A 21,108-nucleotide genomic window follows, 5' to 3' on the forward strand; every position below is an offset into this window, starting at 1 on the left:
CTTTTCCGTGCAGCGCCTTATCTCATTTACTATTTGCTATTTGCTATTTATTATTTGCTATTTGCTATTATGTACATTTTAAAAAGTCCTAAGTCTATTTATCCATTCGCTATTTCTGTAGTGGAAAGGAATGATGAGGATTGAGGATTGAGGAATGAAAATGTCAAAAGTGCTCCTATTATATCATAATTTTTTTTTATACTACACTTTTATATTTTTACACAAAAGCTCTATGCATTGAGAAATAATTAAATCTAATTTTTTACACGTTTTTTTTTTTTAAATAAAATGTTTATTTTTTTTATTTTTCTTCCATTGTCTAATTTTCTTTAATTTTCAACAGTTGACTTTTTTCAATTTTTAAAAGTTGAAGTTGCAACTGAAAATGATGACATTATTGTAATAAAACGGTCGAATTTTCAATTTTCTTCAATTTCTAAAAGTTGAATTTTCACCAAATAGAATTTAAAAAGTTAAATTTTCTTTAAGTTCCAATAAATTTTCAAACAAGCAGAATATCTTTTCAACGAAATTGTTATAATTTCAACAATTAAATTTTTAATTTTCTTTAATTATCAAAAGTTGAATTTTTAATCAAGCAGAATAGCTGTTCAACAAACGATTTGAATTTTCTTTTATTTGCAATAGTTGAATTACCAATTTTCTTTACTTTTTCAACTGTCAATTTGTTTTAAACTTCAAAAGTTGAATTTTAAATTTTCTTAAATTTTCAACAGTTTAATTTTCAACCAAACAGAATATCTTCTAAACCAAATTGTTATAAATATTTCCAACAGTGAATTTTTAATTTTATTCAATTTTCAAAAGTTGAATTTTCATCTAAAGAGAATAACTTTTTAACCAAATATATTTGAAATTTGGATTTTCTTTCATTCTCAACAGTTGAATTTCCAATTTTCTTTCATTTTCAATTGCTGATATTTTTTTTAATTTTCAAAAGTTTAATTTTCAACAAAAGAATGACATTGTTTAAAATTGTTGAATTTTCTTTAATTTTCAACTTGAATAATAAAGAATGCTCAATTTTCTTTAATTTCCAACAGTTGACTTTTCAGTCAAACCCAATAACTTTTTAACAAAATTGCTATCATTTCAAAAGTTAAATTTTTCATTTTTCAAAAGTTGAATTTTCAACCAAACAGAATGAATTTTCAACCAAATATTTGATCTTTGAATTTTTTTACATTTTCAGTATTTAAATTTCGAATTTTCTTTAATTTTCAATTGTGGTTTTTTTCAATTTCTAAAGTTGAACTTGCAACCGAAAAGGATAACATTGTAATAAAGTCTTCAAATATTCAATAATCTTCAATTTCTAGCAGTTGAATTTTTAACCAAAAACCATAAAGGGGGTTCAATTTTCTTCAAGTTCCAATAGTTGAATTTTCAATCAAATAGAATTAACTGTTATAATTTCAACAGTTGAATTTTTAATTTTCTCCAATTTTCAAAAGTTGAAATTTTAATTTTTTTTTAATTTCCATTTTAAAAAATTTTTAAAACTTGACAGTTCAACAAAAAAAGGATGGCTTTAACCAAATTCAATTAAATTACTAATTTTCTTCTATTAGCATACAAAAAGCATGCCTTTTTAAGGAAAATTTCGATTTTTCAATTTTCTCAGATTTTCAACAGTAGAATTTTTATTTTTATTTAATTTTCAATAGTTGAATTTTCAATCCTCTTCAGTTTTTAAAACTTGAATTTCCAACCGAAAATGGTAACTTTTAAAAAAAATTGTTAAATTTTCTTCCTTTTTGAAACAGTTAAGTTTTCAACAAAAAAGATCGAATATCTAGCAATGTTTCCAATTTTCAATTTTGTTCGATTTTCAAAAGTTGAATTAAAAAAAAAAAAAAAACAATGAAAAAATAGCATTTTCAATAGCCTGAAATTAATTTTTTTAACGGTAAAATTTTCAACCGAAAAGGATCGAGAAAATTCAATTTGCAATTTCAACAGTTGAATTTAAAAAAATGAATGACTATTTAACAAAATTATTGAATTTTCAATTTTCTCAAATTCTAAACAAAAAATAGATGCAGAAAATTCTTCGAATTTCTTCAATTTGCAACAATTGAAAATTCAAGCAATAGGTTTGGCAAATTTTTAGGGTTTAACCTTGATAACCTTTGAATCCTATCTCGTAACCTCTGACCATTCACATTTGACCTTTGACCTCCACACATTCAGAGTCATATGATTTTGACGTATGACCTTTAATTTCTAACCTCTAATTTTTAACCTACAGAATCTAAAGCTCTGACATAATAATATGACCTTATGGCCTTTCATCATTGACCTCTAAACTTTCACCTTTGACTTATGATCATTGACCAGTGTTTTTTTTGAAATCATTAAATTCTCGAAAATAGTAAATATTTTCGAATTTTCAAATTTCCGTGAAAGAAAAAAACTATTAGATTTTTTTCGAAAATTTTAAAGATGGGCAATTTGCTATTTTCGGGAATTAAAAATTTCAGCCATTTTAGTTTTTCCGGAAATTTCTATTTCGTTTATTAGTTATTCGGTGCTCTTCCAAATTCGGGAGTTTCAAAATTTGGCAAAATCATGTTATCTCCATTAGTCTGGACTTTCTGGACCAATATAATTTTTAATAAAGACACTAATAGCTTTATAGTATTATAGATCGGATGATAAATGAAAATTTAATTAACTGTAAATGTTGCATCAAAATATACAAACTTGTAGCGACAGAATAGCTTTGTGGCATAACGCGTCACCTTATTAAAATTTCTTACTACAAGTAATCTTTCGAGGGTTCGAATCCCCGTACTCATGGAAATTTTTCGTCTGATAGAATGTATCCTGCTTATAAGAATTTCTTTGTAGAAGTTGCATGATGTGATGGAATGCATTAACAAAAGATTTTGAAATTATTTTCTTATTTTTGTTAAATTATGGAAATAATTTGTTCATTCAATTTGAAAAATCAATTTGAATCGTCAGTTTTATAAATGATTTATTTTTAAAAAGAATTATCTATAACAATATTTTTTAATACAAATGATAATGCAGAATGAATGCGAATATCACGTAAATTTTTTTAATCACTTTTTAGCATAGTGAATTTATGAAATTCACATTTATATTGAAATTTAATTTCAGAAACTTATCATCAATTCACTTAAGATAATAAAAACCTGTTTAGTTTTCGGATTAAGATTTTTTCTGAAATCTCTAATTGGTTAAAAACGTAAACAAACTTTTTTTAATGTTTAGTTTTTACTAGTTAACAATAATAGAAAATTAGAAATTAAAAAAAAAAAATGTTGCTGAATTAGAATTTTGTTGTTGAAAATGTGCGATTTTGGAACAATTTAAACAATGTTAACATTTATGATTATTTTAAATCATTTATTAAAATATAGGAATTTAAATAGGAATTTTAATTTAGAAATAATTTTACTATTTTATTATAAGAGACAAGTCAGTCAGTTTAATTGACTGGAAATTATTGTAAATGATCTAATCTCTTGGAATTTGCAACTAAAAAAGATCAATTTACCACCAAAAATATTGCAGCTAAATTTTTAATTAACAAATTTAATTTCCAACGAAAACCCGTATTTTAAACAAAATAGTTCAATCTTCAAAGAAGTAGTTGACTTTTCTACCAAAAAATACTGATTACCAATAAAAAATAAGAAATTTCGTACAAAAAGTTTAATTTCCAACTTCAAAAATATATATTTTTAACAAACAAACAGAAAAAGAATTTTACAAAAAAATAGTTAAATGTTCAACTAAAAAATATCAAATATTTCAACCGAGTAGCTGAATTTTCAAACTAACAAAAAATGAATTGTGGGACAAGAAGATTAATCTTCAAACAAATAAGACGAGTTTTTCATTAAATATATAAATTGTCATCCAAATAGTTAAATTTTCAGCCAAAAAGAAATGATTTTCAATCAAAAAAAGGAAACCTTAAACTTTCAGTTAAAAAAATTAATTTTCAATAAAAAAAAATAATTTTGAAAGAAATAGTTCAATTTTAGGAACTTACAACTAAAAATGATAAATCTTCACAAAAAAAAAGAAAATAGCAGATTAGTTCAACTAGTGAAATTTGTAATGAAAACAAATTTTTTTTGATCCCAGAAAATTAATTGTCTACCCAAAAAGAAGAATTTTTTACCAACATTTATTTTATAGCAATAAAGACAAATTTTTAAATAAAAATAACACGAAATTCTAACTAAACATTAAAGTTTTAACTAAAAAAAAATTTCAAGAAAAAATGCAATATTCTTATACTTTTAGCTAAAAAGATTAATTTCCAAAAAGAAAACACATATGTTAATAAATGATTTAAATTAACTATAAATACCTGCTTAAAATTTTGGAGGTTGCGCGAATGGACCAATCAGAATGACTGCTTTAATTAGTGAAATTTACTGATTACTTCATTATAACTTTTTTAGATAATTCAAAAATATTGATTTCTTAGTTAACATTAATGATTACATAAATTTATATTTATTTGTAGAAAATTAGCCTACTTCTTTCAAAATTTGTCTATTTGGTTGAATTCGACTGTTTTTGATTTAAAATAAAACATTGTTGCTGAAATATCAATTATTAAAATGATAGATGTCAATTAGTAAAATTGACTGATTTAAAAAGTCACTTTTGACTGATTTGTCAATCGTCGGATCCGCATTACTTGTCTCAGTCAAAATTGACTTCAAATCAATCACTTTTGACTGATTATAATTTAGAGGGTACTAATAAAAATTAATTCTTTTACCCTGAACATTAATTTTGTTTTTGGAAAATTCAACTATTCCATTTTTGGTCGAAAATTGAACTTTTTTATGAAAATTCAATAGATGGATACTTTAAAATGACTGATTTCATCAGTGAGTAAAATTTTCTGATTTGAAAGTCACTTTTGACTGATTTTTCAGTCGTTGGATTCGCATTATTTGAATAAGTCAAAATTCAGTTCGAATCATTCAAAATTGACTTCGAAACAATCACTTCTGACTCATTCTAATTTCTAGCAACAGAAATTAGTATAGAAATTAACTGAAAATCAGTTATATCTTACTGTATGAAAATTAGTTTTTTGTATTGAAAATTAATCTTGTTTTTTGAAAATTTGACTTTTTCTATTTTTTGTGTGAAATTGACTGATTTAAAAGTAACTTTAGACTGATTTGTCAATCGTCGGATTCGCAGTACTTTAATCAGTCAAAGTTGACTTCAAATGGGTTACTTTTGACTGATGATAAGTTATAGTGTAATAATTAACAGTGATTGTATTCAACCTACAGCAATTAGTAGAATTTAACTGATAATCAGTTATATTTTACTGGTTGAAATTTCAATAAACTGACTAATGCCAAATCCAATCCTAAAAATTGATCAAGTAAATTTAATCCCTAAAAATAAATATTAATAATAATAATATAAATACCAATAATAATATACATTTATCAAATCAATACTTTTTTCATGGTAGCTGAGGGTAAAAATTAGTGCAAAATAAAGATAAAATATTAGAGTAGTCATGAAAAATAAAATTTGTAGAAAAGTTCGCATTTTAGACAAAATTGAGTGCAAAGCACAAGATACTTGATGAGAATGTCTTCGTTAAAGCTAAAGAAGCTTTAACAAAAGAGAATTCACAAACACATGATGACATTATGACTGATTTAATCATTGAAAAAAGTGACGTTAGATTCGCATTACTTGAATCAGTCAAAATTGACTTCGAATCAGTCACTTTTGATTGATTCTAATTTAGAGAGTACTAATTAATCAGTAGAATTTAACTGATAATCAATTATATTTTACTAATTGAAATTTTAATACACTGACTAATGCAAAGTACAATTCTAGAAATTGATCAAGTAAATAGAGCCCCTAAAAACTTTCGAAGAAAAATAACAGCTCTTGATGGAATTAAATGGGACGGAAAGCAGACTTGAAGTTTAGCGCGATTGCGTTCTTAAATCGCCCTCAAGTCAGTACCTCGAGTTTCCCAACTAAACAGAGAAACTAGGGAAAATAGTGGAATGAGGAGTGGGGGTTATATAGGGAATGGGAAATGGTGAATGTGGATAGGGGAAAGGGGAAAGGAAGGAAAAGTCGCTATTCTCAAACACCCTCCCTCAGAGCCTTTGAATAGAGGGTGGAGGCACCCCTCCACCAGGGATGCGCCAGGCTTACACAAACCTTGCTGAAATTTCCGTCACTTTTCCAGCTTGAGTGGGTAAATTTCAAATCCCGCCCCACAAGAACCGCCCTCGGCGTCAAGGGTGCTCGAAAACCGAAACGGGTCTGAGGTAGGGAACACTATCCGTCAAGTGCTCGTCGAGGACACTCAAAAAATACAACGCCGGTCCTTCGTCCTCGAAACGGTTCCTGTTTATTCCTTCAAGGATCTTCAAGGATCCCGGGTACACTCTATCGGAAAGTCGTGCGCGAATAGTGCTTTATTTTTCGAAAAAAAAAAAAAATAAATAAAAGTAAATAATTCTACAATAAAACGAGTTCGTTTCGAATTGTGCATTTTTCGATTGAAAAGTGATTGGGATATACTGATTTTCATAGTGAGAGTGCACAAAGTGGTTTTTTTTTCTAAGAGAAAAAAAGTGTGAATAGTGAATTATGAACTGACAAAAGTACGAAAAAATTCGTATTTATGTATATGGACACTTTTAAAATGGCGGACAAAAATAAAATAGTGCCCTGGTGGTTACCTTATCCGCTGAGTCACGTTTGGTACAGTCAACAAATTTTACTGAAGTCTAGGTAATTTTATTTGCTGTATATATTTTTTGCGGGGTGTAGTTTTCGGTGAGGGTTTTGTTTTTGAAAAAAGGGAGGAACGTAACTTGCAAGTGCTTTTTTCTATGGTTTTTATTTTTAGATGTCTGGATGATCAGTTGAGAATAGTCTATTTCGGAGATCTTTTAGGGTTTTTGTTATGAGTTTTTCTAATAAAAATGTGAAGATTATATTTTTTATCAGATTAGCAAAAATATGTCTTTTCTTCTTGATTAATGATAAGTAATGATCATAGCTGATGTTTCATTTCCACGCGCAATGATTACGAAAGCTTTCCCACACGTGGATCTAGATAGGTCACTTTTATCTTCTTCACTATCCGAGTGTTATCGATTTTCCCGGGACATAAATTTGCAATCAGCGAAATTTTTTATTTGAAATGTATGGTTTTACTTGCAAAATTAACTAACTTTTTAAAAGTTTTTACTGCAAAATTAGTCTGAATGAAGAAAAAGAGTGAATGATTTACCGACGGATGACTTGAAGATATCTTTCGAAAAGGGAAGTCCTTTTTTGTTAAAAACGAGTCTACAGAAAATATTTTTTGTTTATATAAAAATATTAATTTTTTTCGAATTTGACGTGACCTTCCCCACATTAGGTCTGAAATTCTTAACAAATCACACTTGTTGGTTCTGATAAGATAGGTGGATGTCTTTATTGTCTAATCTGGATCAAACGATTATTATTTCAGAGAATAAATGATCGGATTCATACTTGAGAAAATTCTAATTTGTTCTAATTTCTAATAAAATTTGATTATTTAAAAAAAAAGCCAACACGCCAAATTAGTGAGATATTTATTAATAATAAAACTAAGGTTAATTTAATATAGGTGTAAAGTGAAAAATGTTACTATTTTTTAATATTTTTAAATCGTAAAACATAACTGTAGACATTTGTTTGATTTTAAGTCGATTGATTCCTTATGTTGGAGATTCAAACCACCGTCGGTTTATTGGTGATTTCGGTGATTCCGATGCCGGGCCATGTAAGGAATTTGGATACCATAATTTCAGAATAACAAGAATTATTTTATTTAAATTGATAAAAAATAGTTCATTTAGTTTATAACACTCATATTTCACAATTTTTTAACAAATAAGTTATTAAAACAAGCATACAATTTTTAAAACAATTTGGTTATTAAGCAATATTATGATTTTTGAAAAATTAATATAATCAGTAGGAATATCTTATAATCGATTAAAGAACTTAATTTATATAATTTTTAAAAGGTTTTTAATTATTTATAATATTTAAGATATGTAACATATGGTGATTTTAATTTAAGAGCCATACATTTTGATAATAAGCTTCCGTAATAAAATTTGAATTCTCAGTTATTCAATTCAAAAACCCCTCAAATTTATATATTTGAAATGAATAATGAGTTATAGTTTTTTATTTAACAAAAATTTCTTGAGTGAAATAGAATTGTTTTCTTTAATATTGTTGCTAAATAAAAATACTTTTACCATTATTTTCAATCTCATTTTATAATTTATTCAATTAATTTTTGTGCTAAGTTTTTCTCATAGCGTTGTTAAATAAGTTGAAAATTTTAAAGGGAATAAGGAACAATTTAATTATCTCAAGTTTAAAAAATAAGCATTGTTCAAATTAATTCATAAAATTGAGGAAAATTTGCACATTGGTAATTGTAATTAATTTTTAATTTAAGACGAGAAATTATTTTATTTTATTTCTTGAAGGATTCTCTACAAATATCTGGCTCGTTTTTATTTTAACATATTTTATTGGTGAATTATACAATTTATAATCTTACAAGTAACAATAAATATGTTTGGTACATACATTTTGGTGAAAAAAACAATGATATTTTTAGAGTATAAAACAATAATTAAATATTTAAAAAATATATACTAAGATTAAATCAGACTCTTAAAATTTACCTATAAAAAGAAAAAAAAACCATAAAATTCTAAAAATCCAACTATTTAGTTGAAAATTCAACTGTTTGGTTAAAAATTCATGTTTTGTTTATTCATTGTATTACTGTTGAAGATTAATATTTTTCGGTTAAAAATTCAATTTGAAAAAAATCTGTTTTTGTTTACAATTCAATAAATTTGTTACAAATTTTGGACTTAAAAATTCAAGCACCAGGTAGAAAATTAAATTATTTAGTTGAAAATTAACTCTTTTGTTGAATATTCTTATTTTTGGTTAAAAATTTAACAGATTTGGTAGAAAGTTGAATAATTTTGTTGAAATTTTCTTATTTATTTTGTCGGTAAAACATTAATCTTAAGTAAAAAATTCAATTACAAAAAATTAATTTGTTTTAGTTTAGAATTAATTTATTTTGTTATAAAATTTTGACTTGAAAATTCAACCATTTGATAGAAAATGAAGCTATTTGGTTAAAAATGAACTCTTTTGTTGAACATTCGTATTTTTCGTTAAAAATGTAACTGTATTGGTAGAAAGTTGAATAATTTTGTTGACATTTTTTGGCTGGTGAAACATTACTATTCATGGTAGAAAGTTTATCTTTTTTTATTGCAAATTAAATTTTTTTGTAATAGAATCAGTTTTTTATTCGTGCCTTTGGTTAAATATTTACCATTTTTGTTGAAAGTTTGTTTTGATTTTTGGTTAAAAATTAATGGTATTACCTGAAAAAAGATTCTATTTTTGGTTGAAAACGGACCTTTCTTAGTTAAAAATTAAAGTATTTCGTTTCCAATTCGTCTATTTTAATTGAAAATAAGATTTTCAATTAATTTGACTTTCTACATGTAAATTAAATTTTTCTGATGAAAATTGATATTTTTGGTTGAAAAAATATTATTTTGCTATAAAATTCAAATGTTTCGTTAAAAATGAAAATATTCATTTGAAAATTTGTCTACCTAATATAAAAATAGCTTTTTTATTAAAAAATTATTTTTTTCTGGTTGAAAATTCAACTGATTTCTAAATAATTTGATTTGATGGCGTTTAAATTGTACTATCATATATTAATATTAATCAAATTGTACTATTTGGTTAAAAATGCAACTATTTTGTTTAAAATCTCCTTTTTTATGGTTAAAAATAAAAACTTTTATCTCAAAATATAGTCATTCCATTTCCGGTTGAAATCTAATATTTTCGAGTTTAAAATTAATATGTTTGTTTGAAAAATCATGTATTTTGTTGAAAATTCGTGTTTTGGTAGACAATTAATCTTGGTTAAAAATTTATATTTACGGGTTAAAAATTCTGCTTTTTGGTGAAAAATTCAACTATTTTGTTAAAAAAATCCTTTTTGAAAATTAAAATGTTTTGTTAAAAATTCCTCTTGTCAGCTTAAAAATTTAATTATTTGTTTAAAAATTCGTCTAGTTTGATAAAAAAATTAATTTTTCCTGACTGAATTTCTTACTTTATTTGATTGTTATAAACCAATTAATGGTTAGAATTGGCCTCCACTGCATTTTCGGTATTTGAATACATTATTTATACTGATATTATTGTTAAATTAGAAAAAAAAACAATAACCAATTACGAAAGAAATAAAAAAAAACATTTTTCATTGTTATAAACAGTTTCGATAAATAAGTTCATTCATTTCGCACTTTTATACATTGCTGATTTTTTTTTCATCTGGGATCATTTTTTTCATCCCAAGAGTAATGTTATAATACAGTAAATTGCAAATAAGCCATTATAATTATTGATATAAAAAATTCACATAAACACAATTAAGTGTTGCATATTTTTAGTCATAGAAAATTTTTCTTTTGTGTGATGTGACTACTTTTTATCTCACGAAAATATTATCAGTATTATTAGACAAAAGATTGTCATTCAATAAAATATGGTAATATTTATCAATTCTTATTGAAAAATTGAAATTGTATTTCACAAGGATTTTTCAAAATTAATTTTCGTGTGTTACTTGGAGTGTTCAGTTTAGTGAACTGCTTATGGTTCAATATTATTTTAGTAAATTTTAACACCATTTCTCTTTTCAAAATCAAACATTGTGTGTGTTTGGGGGGGGGGGGGGGCGAAAATGCGCAAAATTGGTAATTTCAGAAAATGCCCAAAGTTTGTGGGCGGCCCCATTATACAGAAAAGGAAAAAATTTTAGACATTACTAAATTTATCGGGAAGACCATAAGAAATGACTAAAGCTCGGAAGAATGACTAAACCAGCGGAAGCAGGGAAAATCACGTTGATTCAAAATTCCGAGAATCCTTTTTTTTCATCAAGTTGAGAATTTTAAAGGGACCCTGGAATTTGGAGATAATGCCTATTTAGCTTAAATTCTTGTGAACTACATAGTTATTGTAGTGTTAGTGGGAGCGACGGAAGAAAGGCAGCCCGGCCAGACAGGAGCGTGGCCGTACGTGCCATGATAATGGTCCGTTTAGCTTACGGTTTCGAGGCTTGAAATTTTGGTTTTGTTGAAATCGACAGGTTGTTTAGGACCTCCGCCCGGGCCGGCAAAAACCTTCAGGCAGGTGCCCCGGTCCCGTTTGGGTCCGATCGGCTCGGCTTTTCCAAAGACACGTTTAATATAATCGCGTTCAAAAAGGACTCGGACACTGGCTTCTTGACTAGTCACTAGACCAAGTGTCACCTCTCTAACAACTTCCACCCTCGACACAAACCATTTCCGGTGCGAGAGAGCGAGCTACTTTCCAAATTGGATTATTGGTCCTTCGAGCAGGTCGTTCCTTCCTTCATTCCTTCATTCCTTCCAACTTTAATCGCATTCAACTCGCTCTGCCAAACTTTAGTCGTGGGTGGCTGAAATAATAAACCAAAAGTGAAACCGGTCGTAACTAGATCCAATTAAACTTTACAATAGACTATTCTAACTTTCTAGTGAACTTCTTGAAAAAGATTATTATTTTTATGTTTAGGATTACAAATAAATAAATATATTTTTGATTATACAATATTAAAATGTTTATATTAGTATAGGCGTTTTGTGTATAATTTGCCTCTAAATTATTTATTATTGATTTTAGTTTATTTAATAGCCTTCAAAAAAAGATTTACATGTTTAACCATGTAGGTGAATCTTAAGAACAACAAATTTTTTAGTAAAGAGATAATGGGTAAATATTTCCATTGGTAATTGTAATTACTTTTGAATTTTGGAAGAGAAATTAAATCAAATTTTAATAAAAAATAAATTTTTTATTTAACTATAGTCATTTAGAGTTTTATGTTTTTTTTATTAAGGTTTATTTTTGATTTAATCCTAATATTTTATGGTTCATTTTATTCCTTAAAGGATTTTCTATTAAATTCTCTTTTGTACGTTTTTATTTCGTAATATTTTATTAATGAATTATACAATTTAGAATCTAATAATAAATATTTTTCATAAAAAAGATTAGGATAGAAAAATAATCTTAAATTTTATTTCCAAAAAGGAAAGAAAAACTTTTTTAGTTGAAAGTTCAACATCTTGATTGAAAATTCATGTATTTTGTTAAAAATTCGCCTTTTTAGTAGAAAATTAATGTTTCAGCGGTTAAAAATTCACTCTCTCTCGGTAAAAATGCAAATTTGTTTAAAAATTTATTTGTTTTGGTCGAGGATTCTACATTTTTAATCGTCTTTTTTTGTTGAATTCATCAGTTTACTTGAATATTTAATTATTGGGTTCTAAATGTACTTTTTTGTTTAAAATTTATATTTTCTAGATGAAAATTTAATTGTTATGTAAAAAAATCTTCTTTTCTACTCCAAAATTCAACAATTTGGTAGAAAATAAAACTATCTGGGTAAAAAATATTTCTTTTTTTGACTATTATTATTTTTGATTAAAAATGTAGTTAAATTTTCGGACAAAAACATATGAATTTTTAATAAAAAGTTAATTTTAAATTAAACAGTCAAATCTTCAAATAAATAGTTGAATTTTTAACCAAATACTTGAATTTACTACAAGAATAGAATTTTTATTGAAAAATATGGATTTCCAACAAAAAGGTAGTTTTGAATCAGATAACTTAATTTTGTATCAAGCTATCGGATTTTCAATACAAGAAGACGACTTACCTGCAAAAAGTTGAATTTTCAACAAAAAAATTAATGTAAACACAAACAGTTTAAAATTCATGAAGCTACAACCAAAGAATATTTTAATTTTAAATAAAAAACAGTTGAATTTCATTAAAGAAGAATAATTTTGAACCAAATAATTGAACTTTTAACAAAAGAATTGTACTTTTAACCGAATAGTAAAAGTTTTGAGCCAAAAATACGAATTTTTGAAAAATAGTTAAATTTGTGATCAAAGAAGATTACTTTAACAAAAAAGTTGAATTTTTCACCAAATGGCTGAATTTTGAACTAAAAAAGATAGTTAGTTTTCAATCGAAAATTATTATGCCAGTTAAATTTTTAGCTTAAAGAATTATTTTTCCACAAAAAAGAAGAATTTTAAACCAGTTGACCGCAACAAAAAAAGACAAATTTTTAACAAATTGTTTTATGCTTGAAACAAATAGATGAATTTTCAACAAGAACTTAATTTTTAATTGTGATAGATGAATTTCACAACAAAATAGTTGAATATTCAACTAAATTGATGAATTTTTAATCAATAAATATTTTAATTTGAAATGAAAACAGTTAAATTAAACCAAAACAAGAAACAGAAATGAAGAAAGAAAATTGAATTTTTAACCAGAAAGAATGAATTTTCAACTAAAATCGATTTTCTAACAAAAAGACAAATTTTTTACATAATTAAATAGAAAATACGTATATTCCTAGTAATACAGTGTTTAAATATTTATTTAGGAATAAAAGTTTTGTGAAAAATAATTTCCTTTAGATTGTTTACTATTAGTTTTTAATTACATCATAGTGAAATAAGTCTGAATTTTTATTTAGAGGATAAAAAAAGAATAATAAAAATGGATGTTTAAAAAAAAGAAAGATGGACTCATTTAAGACAATAATTGGCTTAAACAGATATACCACTTTTTTTGTGCGTATTGTTGAAAAATTTACATTTAAAATTTACTCCTGATAGCAATATTAATTTTGGAATTATTTTATTGTTGCAGATTACTTCAAGAAAGTATAAAGATGCCACCGAGGACTGGTTTCCACATTAGCGATATTTTAGGATCAAATGATACCAAACCTGCGCCAGAGGAAACAGACGCACAAAGTAAGATTGCATTTTTTCTTTATCTAACAAATTTTTTACTTTTTCCATCTGAAAAATCTCTTTTTGAAATAAAAAATGTTCATAATGGTTCAAATCTCATAATGTTCAAAATGGTTTTGTTCACTGAAATATTTTGTTCCTTTCTCTACTTTAGAGAACAACCTTTCGAGACAATTTGGAATAAAATTGCTCTTATAAAGATGATATTGTAAATTCAAAATCTCGATAATATTTTTAACAAATGTTTTTTTTTGTTGAATTATTTCAGATGGCACGACAGTATTATCGTCAGTCAACGACATACCCTTTGCCTACCAACAACTTCTGGATGCAGCAATGCTTCATCCGTCGGCTCCTCTTCATGGGACTAATTTTAATATTAATAGGGTGTCCGTACCATCAGCTCCTGGTGCACCTCCTGGAAGTTTACTAGGATGTTGGCACAACCCAGGAGTTCCAACTTTACCCACCTCCTTACCCCAATCAATGGAAGAAGTTAGTGGTAAGTTACAAAAATCAAAATTTTTAGCTTATATATTCCCCAAATAATGATAAGAAAAACCCTCACATTTTTTCTTGTCAAGTAATGTGAAGTGATTGCTAAAGAATATCGTAAAAGATTAGAACCTTGGGGGATGACGTGGTCAATCCTCGATGAGTAACCCTAAAAAGTTGGATATGATTACTGCAGCTGCGTTTTTTAAAAGCAAGGATCATCAAAAGCCGTCATAATTACTAGTTTCGATCGCGAGCAGATGTAACCATAAATCAATATTAAAGTCTTCAGGAATTATTTCTACTCACTGCACCTTTGAAAAATACCAGATTTGGTTTAAATTCTTTAAATACAAATACGAATTTTATAACACATCTACAAGTCAAGATAGATCCAAAGCAAACTGCCCAAAAAATTCTTTGTAAGAAGTGCGATGCCGATTCCCAAACACCAAACAAATAAAAATCTTTGAAAATCTTTAATTCCTAAGTTCCTTTTTCCTCATTCACATTATTCGAAATTTTTGAATACTTCTAAGACTTTTTACAAGACGTCTTAGTATCAAGATACGTCCAGAGCAAACTACCCAACAAAAAAAAAACAGATAAATTTCTTTGTAAGAATCGCGATGCTGAATCTCAATCATGAAACAACTCAAATCTTTGTATTTATAGTTCCTAAAGCTCCTTCTTCCTTCTTCACATCCATATCAAATCATAAATCAAAGTGTCCAGGATCCCTAACACACTACACCTTTCAAAAATACCAAATTTGTCCTAAATTCTTTAAATCCATCTAAGATTTTTTACAACACATCTCCAAGTCAAGATACCTCCAGAGCAAACTTCCAAAAAAAAAATATAAATTTCTTTTGTAAGAAGCGCGATGCCGTTTCTCAAACACCAAACAACTCAAATCTTTGTATCCTCAGCTTCTTCCTTCTTCACATCCCAATTTCCTTTATCCTTCTCTCTCTGGACCATGGTAGGTAACTGGTCTTAGGGGATAGGTTTCAAGCAACCCTTATTTATTTAGCACCCTCCAATTGGTCCGTGTCGACTAAGCAGGATCTAATAGGTCTATAAAAGATCCTCGTGTCCTGAAGCCGATTGGTTGCCCAAAGGAACAGATGTCCTCTGATATAGTGGGGACAGATGTGTGCCCATGTAGCTGAGATTCGACCGCAGCTTTGGATGAATTGAAACTCTGTCACGCCCAGAAAGGCATTGTCACTGCCACCCATTTTTCCTTTTTTTTCGGGACACTTTCCACTTTACACTTTGAGGAATTAGGGTCTATCTAGCGTGTGCTATCCTTGCACTAGACAGATTGTCGCGTCCGGACCTTTTTATCTTTTTCAACTTCCCAACTTTATTGTCGTGGACAAACTTGGCTCGAGTTTTAAAGAGAATTAGCGTTGCCCAAAAGTTCCTAACACGATTTTGATGGATGCTATTCGCTTCTTTTAAATTGAAACTTCCAGTCTTTAAGTAGAGCTGTAAATTGTTCAGAAAGTTATGTTACAACATTCGATTAAACGAGAATGCTAGCAAAATCTAAATTTGTTGTAAGATTTTGATGGATGCTATTCGCTCCTTTTAAATTGGAAGTTCCAGTCTTTAAGTGAAACTGTAAATTGATCAGAAAGTTTTGTTGCAACATTGGATTAAGGAAGGATGCTTGCAAAATGTAAATTTGCTGTTGCTGATTGTTTAGGCTAGTGGGTCCTAATTGAAATCACAGAGTGCTGTTGGTGAAGCCTAATCTCCCATGAAAACGATACAGTTGATTCTTCATAGTATGGGGTCTCGCGCGACGTGTAGATATCAAATGGGATTTATATTAGTTCACACCCTCCTCGAGCTTAGGGGTCGAGCATCGTTCCCCAAGAGCATATTGTATCGCTCGAGAACGAAACCCACGATACATCGTCGAACATTAAATGTCGAAATAGCGCCTTTCTTTCATGGGGTCCACATTCGGTTTGGCTCTGCTGGTTAGATCAATTTTTAGGGGATGCGATTTACTCTTCTTGTATTTATTCGCATTTATCTTTCCCTCTGTAGTCAAACCATACTTGTAGAATCGGCAACGAACCTAAAACTGTTGAATCAAATTTCATTTTCCAAGTGTCCTACCAGCAATTTTTCAACGGTAAATTCTAACTTCGTAGAAAGGATATACCAACAATTTAATGATATACAAATAAACCAAAGAGACTCTAAAAGAAAATTTGACCATAAACTACGTTACCAATTTTTGGGCAATTTTAGTTTATAGTGATTTTTTTCTGTTTGTATAGTGAGTCAAGTTGCTTCGGTGACAATAGAATAAATAATGATTTTCAGAGTAAGTGCTGAAATGTGCCTAATCGAATTTTATCTGACAGTTAATCCGGGTGTTATAGAATTTTTTAACTGATGAAGGTGCATTTTTAACAAAAAATGGAATAGTTGAACTTTTAATTTTAAAATATAATTTTAAATAATAGAATAACGAGGTATCTACCAAAACGTTGATTTTTTAAACTAAATTATTAAACTTTTAAGACAAAATGATGAATATTCTATATACAAAATAATTGAATTATCAAATCAACATTATGAAATTTTTTGGTTAAAAAAGTTAATTTTACACCGAAAAAGAGGATTTTGCAACAAAATACAAGAACTCTCAACCCAAAAGTAAAATTTTCATCTAAAATAGATTAATTTTCAACAGAAACACGAATTTTTAACAGAATAGTTCAATTTTAACAAACAGTTAAATTTTTTCTTAAAAAAGAATTATTTTCGACCAAAAATAGAATAGGTAAATTTTCAATGACCAAAGTAATGTTTCAATTAAAAAAAGGAATTGTCAACAAAACCAAAGAGATTCATTTTTAACTAAATTGTGGAACCTTCAACCAAAAAAATTCACTTATATGAAAGTAGTTCTACTTTAAAACGTAGTTGTTGAATTTTTAAACAAAAAGATTAATTTAATATTACAAAAGATGTATTTTTAACAAAATTCTAGAGTTCTCAAACAAAAATTTGAATTTTTGAGAAAAAAAGAATTATCTTTTTAATATTTAAGAAAAGAGCTTAACTTTGAACGCCAGTTGTTAAATTTGTGATAAAAAAGATTCACTTTCTAATGAAAAAAATGGATTTCAAGCAAAAAATTTAATTTTCAACTGAAAAGGATGAGTTTTCAATAAAATTGAAGAATTCTGAACAAGAAAGCTGAATTTTTAAGACAGAAAGGATATAAAAAAAATGAATAAAATAGTTCAACTCTAAGACCTATTTGTTACATTTTGAAGCAAAAACATAAATTAAAAATAAGATTAATTCTCTGTCGATTAAAAACAAATTTCTGACAAAATTTAAGAATTCTTAACCAAAAAGTTGAATTTTGAATCGAATTCAAAAATCCTCAACCAAAAATTTGGATTTTTAAGAAAAAAATAGCAAACTTTTTCATGTTGAAGGAAATAGTATAACTTTAAACGCTAGTTATTCAATTTTTAATCATAAAGATTAATTTTATAACGAAGAAAAAAACGAATTTTTAACAAAATTTAAGAAATCTAAATAAAAAAATTGAATTTTTAACTAAAAAGAAGAACTTCTCACCAAAAAGATTAATTTACTACCAAAAAAATATGAATTTTCAATAACATTCAAGAGTTCTCAAAAAAAAAGTTAATGTTTGAATAATAAAAGTTGAATTTTTAAACTAAATGATTAATTTTAAATCGAAAAAACCCACAATTTTTTAACAAAATACAAAACTTCTCAAACGAAAAATTAAATTTTTAATCAAAGAAGATGATTTATAAATTAAACTATTAATTTCCTACAAAAAAATACTAATTTTTTTATCAAATTCAACATTCTAAACCAAAAAGTTGAATTTTCGACTAAAAAATATGAAGTTTTAAACAAAAAAATTAATTTATTATAAAAAAGACGAATTTTTAATAAAATTCAAGAAATCTAAACCAAAAAGTTGAATTTTCAACTGAAAAGATAAATTTTTAAACAAAAAGAGTTCTGGTAACGTAGTTTATAGATGGTTCAAGATGAATTTAAATGATAAAAATTTCAAGTCTTATTTTTCTTTTGAAACATTGCTATCTTCACTTCAAAAATTTATTTCTCAACAAGGATATAGAGATGATACGAGAAAGAAAACAACCTGTTGTTACGACTTTATCTAAACGATTTGATATTAACTTTTTAAGGACCATTTTTGTTTTCCACAGTCTAAAATCAGAAGAATATTTCCTATTGCAAAATTGTGTCTATCTATTCTATCTACCCAGTGGGCAAAAAATTGAGGATGTCCTAGAGTAGTCTTTGGGATATCCCTAAAACCTCTTTTATAACATGTTTTTTGGACATCCTAGGGATGATCTTAAAACGTCTAATGCCAGTACAAAAGATGTCCCGAGAACGTCCATGTCTTTAAGACCTCTTTAGGTCATCTTTGGGACACTGGACCTACTGGGTATTAAATAAAAAATTTTTTTTCGGACATGGACACTCGGAAAACGTTTCACTTGAATCATCCAAATCCCTTGATTTAATAATCTAATCTAATAAAATGATCTTTTCTGATTACAGCTCTCCAGCAACCAGACTCGACGAGCCCAACCATTTCCGACCTCTCCTACCCTTCCCAACGGGAAAACAGCCTCCCAGGTTGCAAAGAAGAAGACGATCTTCCAGAGGATGAAATCGAAGAAGACGACGATGACGAGGACGATGATGAGAGTCGTGAAGATCAAAAAAAGGATAAAGATTCAGACCCATCGAAATCGAAATCTCGTCATCGTCGAGCCCAGGAAATGGCTGAAGAAGAAGCTGAACACAAAAAAAGAAAAAGACGAGTCCTCTTCTCCAAAGCTCAGACCTACGAATTGGAACGAAGATTTCGACAACAGAGGTACCTCAGTGCACCAGAAAGGGAACACCTGGCATCCATAATTCGACTAACCCCCACACAGGTGAAAATCTGGTTCCAAAATCACAGGTACAAGACGAAAAGAGCTGCTACCGAAAGAGTTGAAGCTTCTGGTAACAGATTAGATTGTTCTCCAAGAAGAGTCGCGGTTCCGGTTCTCGTCAGGGATGGGAAACCTTGTCAGTCGAAACTTTTGGAACCTTGTTCTGCTGCAGCCGCTGCAGCAGCTGCTGCTGCAGCTTCTGCTAATGCTGCAGTTTACCCCTCACCTAATGGCCAGATACCCATGCATTCCTATATGCAGAAACCGTATTGGTGGTAGTTTTAATGGAGGATTGTGATAGAAGTGGTGCTGTGAAGACAATGTGGAGTAAGAAGTATAAGAATTATTACAATTGAAGTAAATAATTGAGTAAACATCTGATTGTGGTAAAACCATTTTTGCAATGTTTACAGTTTTTCAATTTGCTGATTGTGAATTTCAACAACAATTTGCCGAATCCTTTTTTACACTCCAAGTTTGAAGCAGTTTAAAGTGAATTTTCAAGTTTTTCTATTTTACTCACTGATTAAATAGTTAATTTTGAGTGATCTAATTTGTAACTTCCGCTGGTCGAATTAGTCATTTTGAATGATCTGATGATCCAATAAACTAATGACATAAGAATCTAACAATCCTATGATTAAGTAAGTCATTTTGAATGATTTAACGAGGGGTATAAACATTCCCCAAACTATGTAATTTAGATTGACTGAATCTTTATTTTACGTAATTCTTTCGAAATACTATCTTGCTTAAATTTTATTTTACAGAATCACTATTTGAGGTAATTTAATTTTGCAAAATTTCCATTTTACATGACTTTTATTATTAGCTTAAAACTAAATTAAATTCAAATATGCCTAAAATTTGAAAGGAAATTTTAATTTTCAACATTCAAGTAATATATTTTTTTTCATTGTTCACCATTTAAAATTATTCTTAACTTTTTTTAATAATTCGATTCAAAAAGTTAATTTTTTGATCATAGAAAAACTTGTAATAGTCAAATTTGAATAGTTTCAAATAAAACATATTTTAATTTAAAAGTTTGAATTTAAAGTTCTTCAATTTTGAACGCTTTAATCAGAAATAATATCATTTAAATTCCTTTGAATTGTAAACGATCCATTTTTCAAAATTCTTATCTGAAAGTATTCAATTTTTAACATTTTTAGATCGCCCTATCTTCGAAATTTCCAAATTTTTCAGTTCAAAATAAATTTGTTCAATTTGCAAAATTTTAGTCTCAAATTTTGCAATATTGCGTGATTCTAATCAAAAAATTATCAAATCCAAACAGATTTAATTTCAAATTATTGAATTTTAAATGTTCTTATCTTAAAATGATTTAAGTTCAATTTTCTTTTTATTCCATTTGAGTTACCCTCTCTTCAAAATTTTACTCCATCTGAAACTTTTTATTTGAAACATTTTAAAATTTTTCATTAATAATTCAATTTTAAAAGTTTATATTAAAATTGTAATATAAAATAATTTTTTTAAATGCAATGACAATTTAAAACTTTCAAATTTCAGATGATTTGATTTTTAAACACTTAGTTTCTAATACAAAATTGTCAAATTTGAAAAGTTCCGAAATAAACAGTTTTTTA

General features: G+C 27.4%; 1 protein-coding gene across 1 annotated transcript in view; it reads left to right on the plus strand.

Moving 5' to 3' along the window:
- The window catches only part of LOC117167721 (homeobox protein Nkx-2.5-like), a 67,480-nt gene extending 47,222 nt beyond the window's left edge, over positions 1-20,258 (plus strand). Inside the window, exons 2-4 of the mRNA XM_033352867.1 lie at positions 13,894-14,000; positions 14,269-14,502; positions 19,113-20,258. Coding sequence (XP_033208758.1) covers positions 13,894-14,000; positions 14,269-14,502; positions 19,113-19,774 — 1,003 coding nt within the window. The 3' untranslated portion in view covers positions 19,775-20,258. The remainder of the gene's footprint in view (positions 1-13,893; positions 14,001-14,268; positions 14,503-19,112) is intronic.
- Positions 20,259-21,108: the final 850 nt, after the last annotated feature.

The sequence above is a fragment of the Belonocnema kinseyi genome, chromosome 2 (assembly GCF_010883055.1).
Source record: "Belonocnema kinseyi isolate 2016_QV_RU_SX_M_011 chromosome 2, B_treatae_v1, whole genome shotgun sequence".
NCBI lineage: Eukaryota > Metazoa > Arthropoda > Insecta > Hymenoptera > Cynipidae > Belonocnema > Belonocnema kinseyi.